General features: G+C 28.4%; 1 protein-coding gene across 1 annotated transcript; it reads right to left on the bottom strand.

Annotated features, from left to right (window-relative positions):
• Window positions 1-658: 658 nt before the first annotated feature.
• LOC113371243 lies at window positions 659-21,646 on the bottom strand. The gene is made up of 4 exons (XM_026611877.1): window positions 21,492-21,646; window positions 4,375-5,814; window positions 1,167-1,293; window positions 659-852 (listed from the first exon to the last, which is right to left on the bottom strand). The coding sequence occupies exons 2-4, from the start codon at window positions 5,809-5,811 to the stop codon at window positions 659-661; spliced, it is 1,758 nt and encodes a 585-aa protein (XP_026467662.1). The 5' UTR covers window positions 5,812-5,814; window positions 21,492-21,646.
• Between the last annotated feature and the right edge of the window lie 1,346 nt (window positions 21,647-22,992).

Genomic DNA, 22,992 nt, shown 5'->3' with positions numbered 1-22,992 from the left:
GTACTTCTTGAATCAAATTAAACCCAAACAGTCATAAATCATCTGATTTAGACTTAAATTCTGATATTCATTTCAATACAACCACACATTGCGTTATTCTCATAGAATAACCCACGATTGGGTTATTGGTGGATCCACAAACTTCTTTTTTTAATAATAATTGTTATGGATGAGCCAAAATTGAATTAATTATACACTTCTTCCACAATCTATGATCACAAACACGTATGCCTTTACATGCAGATGGTGGTTCGAATAAAATGTAAATTTCTCATGATACAAGCATAATAGTGAAAAAACAGAAAAATTTGTGCAGTAAGTTACAACACCTGCTACACCTTGATCGACATACTCGTATATTTTTTACGCCAGAAGCTCTTGGTTTCGTAGTATCTCTGATTCCACTAATGTTTTGTTACAAAAATATCTAAAAAATTGTTATCATTGAACCTTTTCTATCTATTTTATTCCCATTTGTTCTATTTTTTTTGTTTTCGCTGCCCTTCAATTCGCAGGCCATTTGTTGTTTATTCATGGACTTTTTTTGCTTTAGGCTAACCAGTTTCTTTCTTGTCTATTATCTTTTCTTTTAATTACATTTTGCAATACTATTATTTTTGGTAAACTTCGACTCTTTACTTGATTGCGATGCTCTGACTTATTCTTCACATTCAATTAAATGCAACAACACAAGAGACAAAGATTTAAAACACAATTCAGCAACACCATCATTAACTGAAGCAAATAATGTTGGAGACGGTTTTTGATCAAACATTCCATCCAAACGGGTTCTGTTCCGACTAATATGGAAGCAAAATACAGAGTACTTTCCAGAATAGGTGTAGAAACATTCTAAAAAAATGTAGAAATGTTGTTGTGATGTTTTATACACTATTCCGGAGTTAAAACGATTTTTGGATCTCAAAGTTGTAAGTGGTGGTGAACATGTACATATCCATATCGAAATTTACAAATTAATTGACAATATGTTGGTCGATGAACTTAAGGAATAGTTCAACGTAGTGATTATGAAAGATTTCAAATGACTTTAAACACCGGAAAGATTCTTGCCATCCAGAAAATAAGATCGAACATCACTTCACAGAGATTATCTATTCAAAATTCAGAAGATAAAAAAATATCGGATGTAGAGAAGCATTTCTGACCCTGTTTCATATAATGGTCAAAAGCTTTAGACAACATAGCTCGTATTTGGGGATATTGAAGTCGATGGTATTTGTTGGAGAATTGACATCCTTCTTTAAATCCTGCCTTTAGGGCTTGTGAAGAATACTGAATACATATAGCGTGGAAATCAAAAGTGATCAGAAATTTTCAAAGAGATGAATCTTCGAGGATATAGGTCAAGAATTGAAAGATTGTGCATCACTTCAAATATTAGGGCGGAATTTTGAGCAAAAATGAAAGAAGAGACCCAGACCTTGACGTCTAGCCAAAACAAGGTGACAATATTTAAGAAAGTTAAGGTTAAGAAAAAAAAATTAGAAAAAAAAATATCTCACGTCGTTTGAATATTATGAGCTTTTGTGCAACCTAGAGCTTTGGTAGAATTATGAATATAATTCGGTTATTGTGTTTAAATTTTATTAATTGAATGAATAACATTTCTAGGACCACAGTAAAAAACCACTGAAATTTGGAGTTGGACTTTAACGGAGCTTACGGACCTGTCCTAGGGCAATTCTACCCATTACACACAGTGATATACATATGTTTATTAGGGCGGGTCGATTCAAAGATCACTTTGGCACATATAATTTTCGGATTTTAGGGATAAAAATAAGATACTTTGCTAAGGAAACCATACCTCTAAAATGAATTCTTATATTTCGTGCATTGACCCGAAAATAAGGGTCAATGCACGGGACATCAGAATATAAATTTTGAAAATTTATTATGTAAATTTTGAAAAACTCTTAGGGAGGGCCGCAGGGGTTGAGCCAGGGGCATGGGTGGATCGGCCTTTCACTCTCTAAATGATTGGAGCATTCTAAATGGGTCAAAATGTAATTTTTCAAATTTAAACCCTTATTTTTGGGTCAATGCATGGGACAATGGAATTCATTTTAGAGGTTTAGTTTCTTCAGCAAAGTATCTTCTTTTGATCTCTAGTATCCCAAAATTATATGTGCCCAAGCGACTTTTTTGACCCATACAAATCGACCCGCTCTTATGTATATGTATATGTATATATATATATATATATATATATATATATATATATTCTAATTAATTTCAATATAACAAACGCTTCAAAAAACAATTTGCAATATATTATGAATTATCCACAGATCACAAAATCTAAATGACTGAATACACGTGTAATGATTTTGTAATTTATTCTCTTGAAGTCGTATTATAATACCATTTCAAATCGCATTGCTTTACATTATGCCCGCTAATGATTTACAACTTTTAAAATGAAACTTGTGCTGCTCGTATAAATTAAATAACAATTTATTAATAATATGCATGTAGTTATTAATAATAATCATAAATTGCAACTGCAAATATATATATATATATATATACATAATTAAAAAAAAAAAATAACAGATTTTCAGGATACAAAAGCTTGAAAAACTCAAAACCAAAATTTAAAATTGTGTATTAGTAAAATTTTACGTACGTTCGGAATTTAACGTAGTGATAATTTAAACATTTTACTTCACTTGCAAATATTTGTTTGTGTACATTTTTTTATACGTTAAAAACTTTAATAAAAAATTAATGTTCTTTCTAATAATATTCAATGAAGAATGATAATATTTTAAATAAGAATATTCTATAATATGCCTTTAAAATAAATATATAAGAACTAATAGAATATGCCTTCAAAATAAACATATAAGAACAATTATTTACAATTTTATAATAAACTAGCCGGCCCGACAGACTTCGTCCTGTCAAAAAAAATTGTAATGTGACGGTGTTTTGTGCCTACCTTTTTTCTATTCTTTGCAAAAAATTATTCTGAACAGAACCCTCACCCTGGTAATAATTCGGTGTGAATTAAAAATAATTAAATAAAAGACTATAAGCATTTAAAAGTAAGTAATTTTAATAATGTAAATCATAATTCAAAAATCAGTTCAATTTTCATTGTAGTGCTTTGTGATAAACGATGTTTTTTGTTTGATTACCTGGCGCATAGACAAACAAATCTGATGGTTTTTCAATATGGGAACAAACAACATACGATTTTCCATGTGAGAAACATGGGTTTTCTAAATTAATACACAAACACTTAATGATAACATAAACGCACTGGAAACGCATTGGGATGCATGGTGCGAGAACATCTTCTGCTCTTTTATACCATCCTTTGAATATAGTTGGTCGATGTTTCGCAACATTATAATTGCCGATCCAACCTATAATTGAAGATTGTGAGGTGACAATCCTAGCAAATCCAGCGAGTTTAAAAACTCCGGTGGATTGTCTTGGTTAGTTGCCGAATCAACTGTTTCGCCTGTAATTTGTTCTTGAATTTTGAAATTTAATTAATTTACATCAATGTTTTGGCTGCCAATATAGCTTGATTAATAGAAAGATTTCTATGTTTATATAAATATATTCAAAATTTTATTATCAAAAACTACACAAAATGTCATGACATAGATCATTGTTTTTTTTTTACAAATTGCGTTGCCTACTCGATTAAAGAAGAAAAGGGCTGTTTTTAGGGTTTTGCCGGCAATTATTCGTTTTTTTCTCGCCGTAACAACCATCCTTGGTCTTCAACGAACATTTTAAAAAAGGAATTGGCCAAATTGGTCCAAGCGTTGTTGAGTTATGCGCTTACCAACACATTTTGCGATCCATTTTTATATATAAGATATAAACTCATAAAATAATAAGAATTAGCCTTTAATTTTTCAATAATTAATACACACGCACTTAAGTTGTATTTGTAATAATAACATGTTATGTAAAATAAAAATATTTGTGTCATCCCCTATAAATGTGCAATACATAAAAACACCCATGTATATATGCTTGTTTGTATTTATCTAAATTCTTTGCAAATGTACTAATTGTAAGTATGGTTTATACAAAAATCGACTTTACAGAAAACCGGTTTTCGAAACGTAAATTTTCCAGAGAACCGATTTAGCCGGTTTTCAAGTTTTATATAAAAAATCATTTTTTGCTCGAATATTTTGTAAGAAATCTATGCATTTAGATTTCTGTTTGTAATGAGAATCATTCATAATAATAAAATTTGGAAGCTGACTTACTAATGTTATATAAATGTGCAATGTATAAAAACACCCACATCTATATGCTTTTTCGTGTTTGTCTAAATTCTTTGCAAATGTACTAATACTAAATAATTTTGAACAAACTTACCCTTTCTTCTTCTCTAATCATTTCTGCTATGCCAGGTTTTATTTCCAGATCATCTAACTTTTCGACAATGCTGTCGTTTCCTATAGATGCTCCAACTATTTTTTCCGCCTCAAATTTTGCACTTTCACTTAATGTTGCTATTGAACCATCCATTATGGCCGATGGTGAGCTATTTAGTAAGGCTCTTATTGTAGGTGGTGGGTTTACACAATTTAAAAACTTATCATTAACAAATAAATCCGAATCTATACCTAATTTACCACACATCTTCTCACTATTCGTTTCAACAAATTTATCTGGCATTTCTATCACATTCATTTTATCAAAATTCAAGTCGTAATTTCTTTTTCTTTGTTTAATTGGAATATTACTTTCTATACTTATTTCACTATAATCAGAGCGTCTTTTTCCTAAACTGTTACCGTCTAATTGATTCTCGATTAAAAACTTCTTTTTTCGAATAAGTTCCTCAGTCTGATCACTATCGCTTTCATTATCAGAAATGGCTACACTGTCTTTTATTTTTAGGTGTTCCAACAGATCGTTACTTTTCAACCAACGACATGTAATTTCATCACTTTGTGATATTGCACCCAAGAATTTTTTAGTGTTAAATTCCTTCAAATTTTCTATATTTTTTTGGCGGCTATCAAAACATCTATCATCATGTCCTAAATCCGCCAAGCCCCTAACTTTTAGTAATTGCGCTACCTTTAATAAAGGTTCAATTTCTTCTTGCACTATATTTATTTCACCTTTATACATAAATTCAATAATTTTGGTTAATTCATTAAATTCTACATCGTTTATAATAATAAGAACATGTTCACAATTGTTTTTAAGAAATAATTCATAAAAATAGGGACTACTTGCAGACAGGACAAGTTTATGGGCTTTTAAACTTTTTGATTTAGAACAAGTGAGGGTGACATCAACAAAACTTTGCGTAACAAACAATTCACTAAAAGTTCTAGTTAAATTTGTATGAAAATTATTCCACCGCAAACAATATTGTTGCGGTGGTGTTTGAGTATTTGAATTAATTGTATAAGTATCATTAGGCATACTCATGTCTACTGGGGTACTAGACTTTATATATGTTTCATTATCGAAAAACATTTTCTCTGGAACAGATTTGTCCACGTGAAATGTTTCATTTGCTTGATTCTTAAAAGATTTTTCTGGGTCCTTCCTATTATTTGCAGTCTCTAGATCACATGCGCTTCTGGAAAATTCATATGCAGAATTGTTAATATATCGCTTTATTTCTTGTCCTTTTAGTAGAGTTTCGCGAACAAGGGTGCCAATTATTTCAAATTTAACATCATCACCATAGTAACTTGAATTGATATTAATGCAGGGCTGAGAATGGTTTTGTAGATCAGCTTTTGATCCTATATGTGGTGCTGTATTGTATTCGCACTTTAGCGAATGCATTATCTGTAAAATAAATATTATATTAAATATATGCTTCATTTAGTTGTATTTGATGCAAATATATTCAAGATAACACAAACACATATACATACACACGCACACACACAAACATATATATTTATATGTAAATATATACATATTTATTTATTTTTTTTATAGGGTAGAGCGGGGCTTATATGTCCGCGGATAAAAAGGTCCATCACCGATATCTCAAAAACCAGTAAAATTAAAAAAAATTGAAAACAATATTTGAAAGTAGAGGGAACAAATATATAACCAGATTCTTATGACATTGCTATCGGAAGATAAACAGCAATGTTTGAAAATGCATAACAAACGTATTTTCTTTCGTTGTTATTTTTTTGGCTGTAAGCACCGTTGCTTAGTTTACGAGACCTTAATATAACTTTTAAATATTCTTTATTTAATTTTTCAATAAAATATATTGTTAATTTTAAGTTAAATTCAACAGCTTTTTATATAACCTCTATGAAAGCATACACCTGGGTGTAGCGAAAAGGATTAAATGAATCTTTTAATTCTTTATTTAATTATATGTTGCGACATTTGATTTGACAAAAATTTGCTGAATTATGACACACATCAAGTGTTGAAGCATATAATTAAATAAATTTTTTTTATTCTATTTGACCCTACTATTAAACTAACTTATTTGACTTTACTATTAAATCGACGAATGAGCGGCAAATTTATTTCATATAGATATATATACCCAGATATTAAATATATATATATATATATATATATATATATATGCATTATATATAAGGGACGTCATTGTTAATATAATACAGATGCTATTATATCTTATATAAATATTTTCCCTATACAGTTTTACGAATAATAGTTTCAATAAATCAATAAATAGCGAGTAATTGGTTTCGATTCCTTAATAATTAATAATGACGTGATGTATGGAAAAGTTTGAAACTAATTGAATTATATATTAGGCGTACTCAAATATTATTCCTTTATAAAAAATATTCTTCACTAATGTCTACAATTTTCTAGGCTAAAATATCCAATTGGTTCGGCAAGCTTAATCACAAATTTTCACAAAGAAATAAATATTATTCGTTTTTTAAAAAAATGAAATAGTTATTTATTAATTGGCTTTGTTGTAAAAGCTTGATCTTCACAGGTTTCAGGTTTGATACCCACTTCGCACAGCTTGAAGTCAAGCAGTAGAGGTATTAGTTTATATTTGAAATTAGAAAACTAAAATATGATTTAAGGGAAAATAATACTGATAAAAAATGGTCAACCACTGAGTTGCTTTCTAATAACGCTAGACTGTGGAATTCTGTTTAAATATATATAAAAAATGTGTTAATTAACTTGTCTGTCTATTTTAATTTATATAAACATATGAATAATTCAGTAAAATATGAATTGATGTAATCTTATAAAATGTACTAGTATATTAATCATTTAAAGATTAAAATTGTTTAAATTTCTATTATTTTGATATATAATTATTTCGGATATAAATTCATCTGAGAATGATTTGATATATAAGTCCTAATATGAACAATATTATATTCAAACGCTAAATTTTCATAAATTTCGTTTCACAAACTCTTGACCAATGGGTATAATTTCACGAAACACTACGTGCATATGTATAGAATATGTATTTATGTTGATACGCTTTAGCATTTGTGTAGTTTTTCATAAATATTGAAAACTGTAATTATATAGATGAGGTAAAATACAGAAGAACACATCAGGATTGGTCTTTGATACCAACTATCTCTATATACCTAAATTTTATTATTATTATTTAAATTATACTATTATGCTTACTTTATATTATACTGTTTATATTATTTTTATATAATGCTCACTTTGAAGTTCAGTTTAGCATTTAATTTAATTGTAGAGATCAGTGTTGTGCTATTTGATACCAAAAATATATCAAATATGATTATATAAAATAAGCATAAATAATGATTGTGATTTTCACGCAAAGAACCAACTGCTCGCAGGTAAATAAGAGGTTACACCATTATTTAAATAAAGTGATCAAATTCAAAAGTGCAGTGATCGAATAAAACCGTAATTACCCAAGTCACAGACCCAAACCCGCGCATCGGACTATCCGATATCAAGCAGAAGTGATATTATCCATTATCATATAAAACAGTTTTCAAGCTATAATAGTCTCGGCATTTATCCATTAAGAATATATCATCACTATCAATTATATAAATGTATCAAATACTATAGATAGGACATAGGGTTGCATATTGTAAAAGCCATGTATTACAAAAGATATCATCATAACAGCTCATACAAGAGGGTAAGATAATCACGTTTAATATTTCTTATTATAATACGCTAACATAACCAAAAATTTCGAAAAACATTTACAAGTTTATAATACAAATCACGGATTTATCTGCTTGAATATGCCAATAAATCACATATTTTGCAATACATAGAAGACTCTATTGTTTTGACTTTGCAATAAAATTAAAGTACGGTGTTTGGGCTTAAGATCATAGAAGGTGATCATACGTTCCATTTTGACCGGGACAATCCCGGATCTCCACCTTGTGTCCCGGGCTTTTAAAGGCTAATTTTGTCCCGGATTTAGATGTTTTGTCCCGGATTCACCCGGGTTTTCGAAAATTGTAGGGTTGAATTAAATTTTCGCAATTACTTTTTAATAAAATTACAACTGTTCAGCAAATATTATTGTACAAAAGTCCAAAGACGGGTTCAAATAGCCGCTCAAATTAATACATTCGAAAATTCATTTTCAATTTCTTGAAAATTAACAAAAATCATGACAACGAACGAATAAGTTCTAATTTTATCAAAGTAATTATGAAGAAAATTTAACAAAATTTCATACATGGCTCAAAAGCAAAAAACAATATAGATTGAAAAATAATAGCTATTATATAAAATCTTACAATTAGATAAAATAAGAGCACAGTAATACCCCGGTTAACACTGTTTCGTTTAGCGCTCTTTTATATGAACCCAGGTTCTGAAGAGGTAAATGTGGGAGATGTCGAAGAAATAATTCAAGAAGCATCTTTTTAATGATGAGCTCGAAGAATTAACTGAACAAGAAGAAAACAAAAATGTTGACAACAGTGATTTAGAGGAAGAGCAAAAAAAACTTTCGATGGTAACTGAAGTAATGGACCAATTCATTGAAAATGATCCGAATTTTCACAGGAGGTCAAAAGTAAGGCGTGGTGTTAGAGATCTGTTTATGAAGAACTTTTAACAGAACAACGCAAAGGATAAAGGTTAACAACATTTGATGCTTTTGTCACAAAAAGGCAGAACACTAAATATGACTGACTTAGAATTTTGTTTTTTTCAAGAATATTTGTTTTGTTATTTATATTATTTTCATTTTTGCAAGACATTATAATGTGGTATTAATTGGGGCTTTATAAGAAATAAATGTTAGGTTTTATTTTTATTAGAAAAAACATACTTTTTTAATTCAATACCTAACCAATTTCCTAGCTATCTTTTCCTAATTCCAATAATTCCATGTAGAGAAAACATCGTTTAACGCTGTTTCGCATTACACTCTACTTTGATGGAACGTATCCCCCTCCCGCGTTAAGCGGGGTGTTACTGTATAAGTTGTAATCGAATAATAAAATTTTGACTACAAGTCCTCAATTCTTATTTATTATTCTGTATCCTTAATTAGTATTTGCTATCTTAAGATTATATTTAAATTATTTATCATAACCAAAAATTGCCGTCCTGGTTTTAACTTTAAAAAATATGGTCACCTTAGATCGTAGAATAATGTTATTGGTTTCCCATGGTAATGTAACATGTTTTAAATTAGATTATGTTGAAAATTTGATATTCTCGATACAACCATTTTATATTGAAAAATCTTACGTTCTTGTCTCAATGTGCTAGTAACCATGAAACTGTCAAAGGCTATGGCTATGAAGTTTATCGGAGCGTTAATTTGAATGTTTGATACTGTCAAGGATTTAAAACTAACCTCCAAATAGCACAAATGCAAAAATAACATTAGGTAGGCTTCACGACTAATTTGTTTATAAGTGCAACGCTTCAGTACTTATTATTACGAACCGCTTAATGGTATCTCATACAGTGGCGGATCCAGCTTTGGCGCCAGGGGGGGTCACATACTTAAATTATGTATAGAACATATATTCGCAATACGATTAGCAAATCCTTAAATTTTAGGAGCCTTTGACTCCGCCGTTCGTCTATAATAAGTTACATATTGAATTTATAGAGTGTGTTTGGTAACAAAATACATAAATAAAATCATTATGAAGTAATTTTATTGCTGAATTAGTGTTTTATCTAAGTCTTAAGTTCCCGTGACCAACCCCTCATATAACATAAAATATATTACCGAGAATACCTGATTTTAACATTTTGATCAATATGAGTAAAATATGTAAAGCTTCTTATTTGGATATGTTTAACATCATTTAGAATTATGCATTCTGAATAATATGAAAAAAAGTTATGTATACTAATTTGTGACACTGATATTTTACAATTGACTATTATAAGGAAGACCAATGTGTCCTATTATTGAGAAGCAACTTAATGGTGGTGCTGTTTTCAGTATCAGTTTTTAAAATTGTGATCAACTTTAATCATTTTGTAGCAACGCCCGGAAGAGCAAATCTAATTTGTATAACATTGTGTAAAATACAAATTCCATTACAATGGATATATGGGCTTGAAATTTACAGTATCAATAACATCGAATTTTCAATCCAACAAGAAAATCAAAATAAATGCACACTGCGTATTATTTACCTCTCTTTTAAACTATTGTATACGATCACATGTTTTGGGATAAGAAAAGTATAACAAACTGCTATACTTCTTAGCATTGTTATTAACAATGCTAACTTCTTTGTTAGCAATACAAAGAAATAAATAAACGATGCAAATTGTTTCAGTGAAATTGTGTAATGTTAAGATGCACATTACTCAACTTGTCATAAAATAGATACGGAAAAAATCTGATAAATTTACTAAAACTTTGCAATTCCAACTACTAATATTACAAACTAAATTATTTTTCAATTTGGCATTCTAAATATGTCAAATCTTCTACATATGCGTATGAATTTGGGAATGTTTGGTAGTTGTTAAAATTTTGGAGAATATTGACTCTATATTCTAAGATATATAAGAATTAAAAAACATTTCCAGACAAGTTTAAGATTTTTTTTCGAAATTGATGTTGTTTAAATTCGGTTAAAATTTAATGTACAGAGGTTGTACTCACATTTTCACGTTTCATTAAAAAATTTAAAATTAAAAAAAGATATCTACAAAATATTTAAAAACACAAAACTCTGCAGAGGCAAACTTTTAGGCTAATTGAACACTGATTGATTTTCCCATTTAATTTGTTTACTAAAAGTCGATTTATGAACAAATCTAAACTAAACAAAGGAGAAGTTTATGTTTTCATCAAAGAATCCGATTCGTTAATTTTATGTTTTCTCGACGTTCTAAGCATCTAAGCCATTCTGAATCGAATGAGACCAAATTTGGAAAAAGTATGTGTGTGTGTGTGAACAGATTTGTTATCGTAAATCGACGTTTTATCAAAAATTTAAAAGCCAATTGATGTATCTTAATGGGGACTATCGTTCGTCAGTTTTGTGCGACGATCTGTCAAGCCGTTTTTTGTAATTAAAAAAAAAGTGTTAAACTTTTCGTCCACATTTAAGCTCATACCACCGAATCGATTAAAAAAATCAAAAACTGTTTCCAAGATATTAGTTGGGAATGATACTGATTAGCTTTAGGTGAAAATCTACCGAGCCGTTTTCTTGTAATTAACTGTTGAAAAAAAAATTAAGCCAATTTTCATGGAACTTTTTTGGCGATATATATCATGGTCTTATAGAACTTACTGAAATATTACGGCCTTACGACAAGTAGTTTAATTTTAAAAATTTATCATAGTTTGAAAGAATGAGTAGTTTTTTTTGACGTTTATTACAATTAAAATGAGACGATTTTGGTATAATGATAGAGTACTTGGTCTTAATTTGTCTACTAAACCACTAAAGTCCTACGGAAACTGGTTCAATTATAAAAATTATTGATTTTTGTAAACCCGCTTTTAGAAAATACTCCGAGGTAACGTGTTTGTTCGTTTTCAATTATATGTAGTAAAACTACTCAGAATACTTTTAATCACTCACAAATGAATTTATTTTTTATTGATTAAGTCAATTATTTACATATATCAGGAAGTTCATGTAACTTGCCTCAATACCAACTAGTTAAATCTTTAATTGTGTAAAAGTATGTATGGTGTTAATATCTTAAACAAAAATCCTAAAAATACGATACATTTTATAATCGTTGTATTTGCATCACTATATTCATAACTCATAAAATGGCTCTGCTTGCTTCTCCTAAAAATCGATGCCGGCCTAACATTCCCAGTAGAAGTGAATATTTTTTAATACAGGCTGAACATTTATCTCAAACAAAAATTGTTTTGTACCATAGGTACATACATATGCTATAACATACACACATGCTCATATTATATATTGACTGATAAAGAGTCTAATGATTGGTCATACAATTAATAAAAAATTATTTTTTTGAAATTTATTATAAAATCTATACGTTGCAGCTATAGTTCATTTAGTAAAACCAAAGAAAACTTAACAAAATCATACAACAATTATGTTAGAGAAAAATATAAGAACCGAAATGGATTGAGCTTAAAATATTAAAAACAAGTTTTTTTATTGATGTTGCACCCGATGATTAGACTTTGTTATTAATTAAACAATTAATAAAAATATAAATCTAAATCTAAAATGATTTCGAAAATGCATCATAGATTAAAGAAAACTACACTGCTATGATTCTAAATTTGATAAATTTTAGTCACATTATTAACCTCCCGTAGGGTAAGTTATAGTAATCGCAAAATAATCGAAAATAAACATTTTTATATATCTTTACGTTTCAAAGGTTTCTGAATATTTTGGCAAAAGCGCTAAAAAAGGTAAGTCTCAATTTTTAGGAGAACATAGTGTTCGATTGTAATAATTCAAACACAAATTGAAAAACTGATTAAATTTTGGGGAAGGCAGGACTAACGGTTTCGAAAATCTAGTGAAAAAAGTAAAAAATAATGCCATTTGGCGGTCAAAAATGATCATTAGACATACGCACATCAAATTATCAGATATTTTATGAAGATTTTAATAATGTGTATCATTTTTGTTTACATTTTTATGGATTCCGTAACGTTGTTTGCCCGTTAGACGCGCTTTGATATTTCATCTCTATGCAGCTAATAAACTAGTAAATTTTTCAAAATAATTAGAAATAAAAGAAAATCAAATTTTTCAAAAACAGCCATTTTTTTCAAAAATTTCAAAATTCACAAAAATTTAATTTTTTTAGATTTTCAAAATATTTTAAAACTTTTGAAAATTTTAAATTATGGTACGGGAAATACAAGTAATTTGTCTTAGGGCACAATGTCATGCACCACAAGTTTATATATTAATCATGAATTTATTGATATAAGTAGCGCTATTCAAATGTTAATAATTTAAATCCAGGCAAGAAAAAAGTAGGAGTAAATATTTCATTATTTCACTCATTTAATTGTTGATCATTTATAACGAAATTTAAAACAAATAACGAATTCAAGGCCTTGTGATCGTAGATATATTGCATATTGAAGAATTATGCATTCTAATTACAGCTTCACTGTATAAACTTTAAATCAATTATAAAACATACATATTGAATTACAATTAATAAAAAGTTTGTTTATATAATGGTATTTATTTAATTCTAAATATAAGCAGTGTGCACACTTGAATTGCAGCTCATATGATTGTTCGAATAAAAGTATATCACGAATATTGCTATCGAAACACTTGCATGGATCAATAACAGTATCATATAACAATATATATTTTGTAAACCCAAAATTATTTTTTATACGTTGCGAATGCTATTAATTTTATTATCAATAAATCATTTTTACACTTCTATACATGCGACTTTTAATACATACATACATACATACATCATACATACATGCATACAAGTACTTTGTGATTCCACTGTTGAAAATATTATGAAGAAACAACAATCCCGATCTCGACTCTACTAATAAAAGTTCAAACCTATACGTTTAAATTTTTAGTTAGTAAAGTTTTTAAATTTTTAAGTAGTAAAAACATTTAATCACAACAAAGGGCTTGACCAATGTTTTCTTAACCAATCAACCTAAACTTAGTTGGGCTATGAAATAGCTTTTACATTTGCGAAATAAGTGAATACATTACGGTTAACAAAACTGAAAAAATACACTACATAACATACAGAACAACTGTTTGAAATTATCTAAAATGTGAAGAAGCAACAAATATAAGTCAATTCAATTTTTGGGCGAAAAAGTCTTCTTTAATTCATACTAATAATAAAAATATTGAACAACTAACATAAGTAATATAGTTGGCAAAACAAATTATATTCAACGTTGTCAAATTATAGTTTAAATCCAGATTTAAGAAAAGAGTAGTAATTGTATGTAAATGTACGTAATATTAATTTTTCCTGAACCGTTTATTTAATATTGATTGCATTAAATTCCTAATGTCACTAAATAAACATAAATTCATTCCAATAGTTATAATTATCCATTCATTATGTACTCACGCTAGGGATACTCGGATCGAGTCTTTGTCATTTGTGCCATTTAATTTTAATTAGAAGCAAGAAGAAAAAGCAAGATTTTCAATGGAGAAATTAAGATTTGGAAGAAAAAAGAAGCATGAAAAATTCAGTTGTAGATAAGCAAGTACAGAATGTGTCTAAATAAAAAAATAAAAACACTATAGAAGGTAAAAAAATGTTGTAAGTGGCTAAATAAATTCATTCTGTATTAGTTTGATAAGTATTGATAAGTCTTTTAAACTATTTGAAAGTATAGAGTTTTACTACTTACAATTAGAGTAAATTTCTTAGAATATATTTTTGCTTTGACTGACTCATTTCACTACCATTTTTTACTTTGTTTTTGATGGCTAATGATAATATCTTTTATACAAAATGAAATTATTACATGCCGTAAACATACATATATTATTTTGCCTTGGGGCAAGTTACATGAACTTTCCGATATGTGTAAATAATCGACTTAATCAATAAAAAATAAATTAATTTATGAGTGATTAAAAGTATTCTGAGTAATTTTATTGCATATAATTGAAAACGAACGAACACGAACACTCAGAGTATTTTCTAAAAGCAAATTTTCAAAAATCAATAATTTTTATAATTGAACAAGTTTCTGTAGAACTTTAATACCAAGTCGTAATACCAAGTAAATCGTCTAATTTTAATTTTAACAAACGTCAAAAAAACTATTCACTTACTTAAACTTTGATGAATTTTTAAAATTAAACTACTTCTCCTAAGGCTGTAATATTTCAGTAAGTTCTATTAAACCTTGATATAAATAAAATTCCATAAAAATCGTCTTAAATTTTTGTTTCAACAGTTAATGACAAGAAAACGGCTTGGTAGATTTTCACCTAAAATTAATCAGTATAATTCCCAACTAATATATTATTTCGAACAGTTTTTGGTTTTTTAAAATCGATTCGGTAGTATGAGCTTAACTCATACTACTTTATTTTTTCCAAATTACAAAGAAACGGCTCGGGAAATCGTCGCACAAAACTGACAAACGATATCCCTCATCGAAATACATCAAATGGTTTTTAAATTTCCGAAATCGGTCCAGGCGTTTTTGACCAAATTTCGATGAAAGGTCTAATTTTGATAAACGCCAAAAAACGATACTAATTTTTGCAAACTTTGACGAATTTTTAAAATTAAACGACTTGTAATATTTAGTATGATCTATAAAACCATGCTATCTACCGTCAAAAAAAATTCATAAAAATCGTCGAAAAACATTTTTTCAACACTTTATTACAAGAAAACGGCCCGGCCGATCTTTACCAAAAACTAATCAGGTCGATTCCCAACCAGTATCTTTCGATATTCATACACACACACATACTTTTTCCAAATTTACATTCTCATTCGATTTAGAAGGGCTTGAAACGCCGAGAAAACATAAAATTAGCGAATCGGATTTTTTGATAAAAACATAAACTTCTTCGGGAATAAAAAACCATACGCTATCAATACAAATCGACAGGTATTTCAACCATCTAAATCGATTTTTCTCTTTCAAAAACATACTTTGGGCTGGAGCTGCATAAGAAAGCAGAATCTATCAAATATCTAAAAAAGCAAAGGTAAGACCAATTTATATAGAAATTGTTAAAAAATAACTAATATAGAATATGCAATTAATGTAAAATATCTTAGAAATAAAAAATTATTAATTATAAAAAAAACTAGTTTCTATATTATACATTATTGAATATTCAATTAACTTTTGTTAAATATTCGTTATAATGGTCATACACAACGATGAAGTGTTCATTGCGCTTATTTATGACCATGGTATTGTTTAATTGTATGAAGTAACCTTGAGCAAGATCCTTTTTAAATGATCTTTAGTTTAAAAAAATGTAGATTTTTAGGATTATTTTTACTATCAAATAAAATAATGTAGAATATACAAGTGATTATGATTATAAAAAAATAAATGTATCTATTGGCAGCACACAAAAAAAAGTATTTCATATGCTGCAAATCGAAGTATGTAATGCAGGTAATAATGCGAGAAGTTCGTCAAATATATAAAACGAAATACAAAGAGCGTTTAAATGAAATATTTTCAATTCCAAATATATTTTTGATGTTTATTAACAAGCCACTGCTGCTAAATGTCTCAGCGTTAGAGACCGAACACGGGACCCTTGTTGATACAAGAAACGTAAATATATAAAAATAAATATTATATACATACATATATATATATATATATATATATATTACATATAAATACATGTATATCGGCGTATGCATATGCGTCTGTAAATTAATGCCTATATATAATGTAAACAGATTGTAACACACACACTCACGCACAGACACACACATATATATATATATATATATATATATACAATTATATATATATATATATATATATATATATTCAATTGTTATTTGTGAACAGCTAATTTTGTTTAGAATACATACTGTTGTGATGAAATCATTCTAAACGATTAAGGCGACAAGCCTTAAATTTGTTTTTACAAATAGAAATTTTATTATTTATGAAACAACTTGAAATATGTTTATATAAATAAATAAATATATTAATATTAAATAATAAATAATATAAATAAATATTATTAAACATATTCCATAGTGTGTGATAGTTAAGCTCAGGGACACCCGTTCGAATCTAGAACCTGACATCGTGCAGCAGCGATATCAATATTTACTTGAAAATATAGGATCAATCTCTTACACTATTCTTCGTTGAATCGAGTTGAAGTTTAACTCACAAAGCTCACAGACATGCCCTAGGGCAGTACTAATCATTCATAGATGTATATTTTTAGAAAGCAACCCAACGGCTGTTCTATCTATATTTCATATCTTTTTATTATAAGATTTTTCGGCCTCTTATACTGTGATATATCTCACATTATATTTATAATTTGATTTAGCAATGACGGAAAAGAGCTATATTCAACAGGAAACATATTTTCGATCTGTATTTTCAAGTGAAATTTTCAATCCGGCTGTGTTGAGATTTTTGGGTTGCAACGAACGAAAGAATCACTAAAGAGTTCTGCTTGGCTAATAAAAATATCAGCACGAGGATCAATTCATTCAAAATATGATATAGGCTAGAGCGGGGCTTAAAGGTCGGCGGGTAAAAAAGCCCACCACCGATAACTCAATAACAAGTAAAGTTAAGAATTTTTTAACTTCCCGTAGAGTAAGCTATAGTATAACAAACTATAGTAATAGATATTAAATTTTTTAAACATTTTGGCATACCTTGGCCCCTAACCGTCCAAAATTTACCCCGCTTATGAGGTAAAAAAGACTGGATGACAAATTCTTGAAAAACAGCAAACAAAACACATTTTTGCAATGATGAATTAGTTGGGAGTTCTCTGAAAATAGTCAGATAATTGTTTGTTTGATATGTGTTATTTGATGTGATATAATTAACTTCCCGCAAAGTAAGTTATTGTACTCGCAAAAAATCGAAAATGAAAATTTTAATATAACTTTACGTTTCAGGGGTTTCTGAACATTTTGACATACCTTAGAAAAAATTTATGTATGTGTGTATGTGTGTGTGTGCGGATACAAATTTTCGTCGACGATTTCCGGAACACCGATCAACCGATTTGAATAATTCAAAAAATATTCGATTCGTATTGATAAGAAGACGTGCTGATTAGTTTTCGGCGCAGGAAGGTTTAGCCGTTCCGAAGATATGGGGCAAAAGCGCTAAAAACGGTAACTCAGTTTTTAAGTGAACGAAGAGTCAGATTTAAATAATTCAAAAATCAATTTAATTTGTATTGACAAGATAAAGAACTGATTAAATTTTTGGGAAGGCAGGTCCAGCGGTTATGGACTCTCAATAAAAATAAGTTAAAAAAATGTCATTTGACGGTCATAAATGTTTATTGGACATATGTATATCGAATTATCAGGTATTTTATAGAGATTTTAATTTTGTGTAATTTTTTTTGGGTTCCGTACCAAGATTTTTAATTATGGTACGGGAAGTTCCAGCAATTTGCCTTAAGGCACGATACCATGCACCCCACTAGTTGGTATGGTTTTCACAATAATTGCTCAAAGTCAAATTAGACATTTGTGCTCATCAACCAAAAGGTTTTCGAATCTTTCAAAACTTAAAATTGGCTGTGTGATTGTATAAACGAATACAAGTAAGACCAACTATATACATTTACGTATACATAGGTATGTACGTATACATAGGTATGTGTTGATTTTAACAAAGTAATAAAATAAAAAATAACAAGTTTAATTTCTATGCATTACATTAATTACCATGTATACATGAATATAATACATGCACAAGCTTTAGACTGGAAGACGTTTTACAATTTAAAATATTTTTTTGATATTGATTTTAAGACTTAACCAGAATATGTTCTAAATATTAATATGCTTTAGGGCAGGTCCGTGAGTTGAGTTAAACTCCAATTCGATTTAGGGAAGAATATTGTGAATGATTTCGCATTGCCCTTTAACATCGCGGTGCCTGATAATTTGCTATTTTCAATTTAAAACATATTTTTAACTTCCCGTAGGGTAAGTTATAGTAATCGCAAAAAAATCTAAAATGAAAATTTGCATATATCTTTACGTTTCAACGGTTTTTGAACATTTTGGCATACCCTAGTTAGAAAAAATCGATGTATGTGGGTGTGTGTGTGTGTGCGGATACAAAATTTCGTCGACGATTTCGGCAACACCGATCAACCGATTTCAATCATTCAAAAAACATTCGATTCGTATTGATAAGGGGACGTGCTGATTAGTTTTTTTTGAAGGCAGGTCTAGCCATTCCAAAGATACTGGAAAAAAGTGAAAAAAACGGTAACTCAGTTTTTAAAAGAACGAAGCGTCCGATTTTAATAGTTCACAAAACATTTCACTAGTATTGACAAGATGAAGAACTGATTAAATTTTTGGGAAGTCAGGTCCCAAATAGAAAATAAGTTAAAAAATGTCATTTGGCGGTCAAAAATGTTTATTGGACATATGTACATCAAATTATCAGATATTTTAAAGAGATTTTAATAATCTGTACACATTTTGTGTAATTTTTTTTTAGTTTCGTACCAAAATTTTTAATTACGATACGGGAAGTCTCAGCAATTTGCCTTAAGGTACGATGCTATGCACCCCACTAGTTGATATATATTTTTAAAGGAAAATGGACATCGCTCCTGCACGATGTCAGGTTGTCCAGAGAGCAGTTGGAACTCACCAGTCAGGAAGCTTAACCATTACTTTGTGGAACCCCATATATATACATAATACATACACACATACATATAATATATGTGTGTGTGTATTTGCATGTACATACATATGATATATGAGATTGTATAATTTGTAAACTAAAAACAGTTTCAGTTTTAAAAAGTTTCGTTCATTATGAAACTTTGCAATGTTTCGAATATATGATTAGTTTTCTTTTTTAAAAATTATTAACTTTCATACAAAATGAAGGATAAATGTATAACTAACATTTTTTAAATATATGATTCAGAAAATATATTTTTAGAAGACAATTCAACAAAAAATTAAATAAATAAATATTTGTTTTAGAACATTATAAAGCACAAACTATTGTTGTGAAGTGTACAACATATTATAAATTAGATATAATATTAATATTAATTAAAATATTATAAAAACACAACAAAATAAATATAAGCTTTAGACTTGAGACTCATAACCTCAAATAGTTGTACAGAAAACACCGTTGTAAATATGTATAGGTGTACATATATACGCATACATAAAACACAACATAAATAATATGGTTAAATATATAATTATGTATATATATATATATATATATATATATATATATATATATATTCTACATATATATTTATTTATTTATATATGGTTCAAACAGCGCTGCCGCGAGCATAATTTCACATCATCTATTTTTCATTCTCAGAGAATCTTTAATATATTTCTATTTTATAATCAAATCTAACTATTTTCAGTTGTCAGTTGCAACAACTGTTTATAAATAAAAAAAATAAAGATGGTAAACACAAGGTTGTGACATAACACTAATTATAAGTAAGCATGGTGTACTTTATATAATTGAGAGAATATATTTGTTTTAATTAAATTAAAGTGTAATAGATTTTATAGATTATATTTCTATATTTTTAATCAAATCTAATTTGCAGTTGTCAGTTGCAACAACTGTTTATAAATATAAAAAAAAAATAAAGATGGTAAACACAAGATTGTGACATAACATTAATTATAAGTAAGCATGGTGTACTTTATGTAATTGAGAGAATATATTTGTTTTAATTAAATTAAAGTGTAATGGATTTTATAGATTATATTTCTATATTTATAATCAAATCTAACAATTTTCAGTTGTCAGTTGCAACAACTGTTTATAAATAAAAAAAATAAAGATGGTAAACACAAGGTTGTGACATAACATTAATTATAAGTAAGCATGGTGTACTTTATGTAATTGAGAGAATATATTTGTTTTAATTAAATTAAAGTGTAATGGATTTTATAGATTATATTTCTATATTTATAATCAAATCTAACAATTTTCAGTTGTCAGTTGCAACAACTGTTTATAAATAAAAAGAATAAAGATGGTAAACACAAGGTTGTGACATAACATTAATTATAAGTAAGCATGGTGTACTTTATATAATAAGAGAATATATTTGTTTTAATTAAATTAAAGTGTAATAGATTTTATAGATTAGATTTCTATATTTATAATCAAATCTAACAATTTTCAGTTGACAGTTGCAACAACTGTTTATAAATAAAAAAATAAAGATGGTAAACACAAGGTTGTGACATAACATTAATTATAAGTAAGCATAGTGTACTTTATATAATTGAGAGAATATATTTGTTTTAATTAAGTGTAATAGATTTTAATATAAGTACAATACCTTAGTATAATGAGTTGAAAACGCAAGATTTTTTTTTAACGTGCGGTTTCCATGGTATCATTTTTCGATTGCGTCCACAAGAATAATAAACATAAACTGTTTTTAGTATTAAATAGTTGAAATTTGTTACAACAGTCCTATAATGAATATAATTATATGCCAATCACAGTTTTGATTTACTTCCAACTTATTCACAAAATATATTTAAAAACTTTACATTGTTTATTATTTAAATCAATCCATTGATTGAATTTATACCATTTTGCAACGAGAGTTTATACGTGATTACTTCATATTTTCGAAATGCCGATGTAAAACATAATTTAATAGTAATGATGAGATGTACATAGTTATAAAATCTTGACGACGTTAAATTAAAAATAAAATTCGGTGCAAGCTCGTGACGCGACGCGTGTGGTGCTCGCGGCGATACTGAGTTCTGAGCAGAAGTATTATTTCAATATAACAGTCTCGCATACATAACAAATGTCCGTCTGTAGATATGCATTAACATTGTTGTACTCGGGCCATTCAAACATCATACAGAAACGCAAGCGCTTTTATTATATACGCACACCATCGCAACGGTTATAAATATATTTCCGATTATAATTACACCATATAGCTGTGGATGTGTTAGTAAATATATGTTTTTATATAAATACATTATATATATATATATATATATATATATATATAATTGTATATTATATTTTATATATATATGTAACCGCGCGTATATTTTTATTTATAAGTATTTGAATTACAAGTTGAAATACGTCTGTAACATCAAGTAACTGACAGTGTGACTAAGCGATATATTGTTACGACTTTAGAGACTGTACACGTTTCGGATCACATCGAAGCCATCGATCAGTCGAATAAAACTAAAACTAGAGGTGCGTGGCATCGAGCCTTAAGGCAAATTGCTGGAACTTCCCGTACCGTATTTAAAAATCTTGGTACGGAATCCAAAAAAATTACACAAAATGTTTTTTTTTTTGTTACAATTTATTTTTGTTAATCAAGACTTTAATGTCTTATTTACAAAATTGATATGAGCAAAAAAAAAATACAAAAAAACAAAAATGCAATACATTGAATATAAAATGAAAAAAGTTGAAATAAAAAAATTAAATTAAAACAGTAATACAAAAATAATAACATAAATGAACGATGACGTGATGATGTATGCCGCGTACTACGTCAGGACGCGTGCAGACATTGGGCTAGGTTGTTGGTAGATCGGAAGGCCATTTCTTGCTCAATCTTCTTATCGGTCTCTGAATCGCTTGAATTGTAGGATTTGTATGCTGGATTAATTTGTTGTTAAAAGATGAACTTCTAATCTTGATCATTTCGTTGACTGTTGAGATTTTCAAATCCTTATGTAGGCAAAAATTCGAAATATACCAAGGCGCATTAGTAAGGATACGCAGAATTTTATTCTGGCACCTTTGAATGATGTTTATGTTAGATTTGCAAGAGCAACCCCATAGTT

Source organism: Ctenocephalides felis, unplaced genomic scaffold (assembly GCF_003426905.1).
Source record: "Ctenocephalides felis isolate EL2017-DRISC unplaced genomic scaffold, ASM342690v1 CF-g0.4_SCAFFOLD_01492, whole genome shotgun sequence".
NCBI lineage: Eukaryota > Metazoa > Arthropoda > Insecta > Siphonaptera > Pulicidae > Ctenocephalides > Ctenocephalides felis.
Note: the sequence above shows the minus strand (reverse complement) of the source record. Positions and strands in the feature narration are given on the sequence as shown.

Excerpts from the sequence above, each read along its gene's own strand:
- LOC113371243 (XM_026611877.1), bottom strand. The coding sequence starts at position 5,811 with ATGCATTCGCTAAAGTGCGAATACAATACAGCACCACATATAGGATCA. Across the intron at positions 1,294-4,374 it reads TGATTAGAGAAGAAGAAAGG|TATTCTTCACAAGCCCTAAA; the intron begins GTAAGTTTGTTC and ends ATATGTATTCAG. Across the intron at positions 853-1,166 it reads TGACCATTATATGAAACAGG|AATGTTTCTACACCTATTCT; the intron begins GTCAGAAATGCT and ends ACATTTTTTTAG.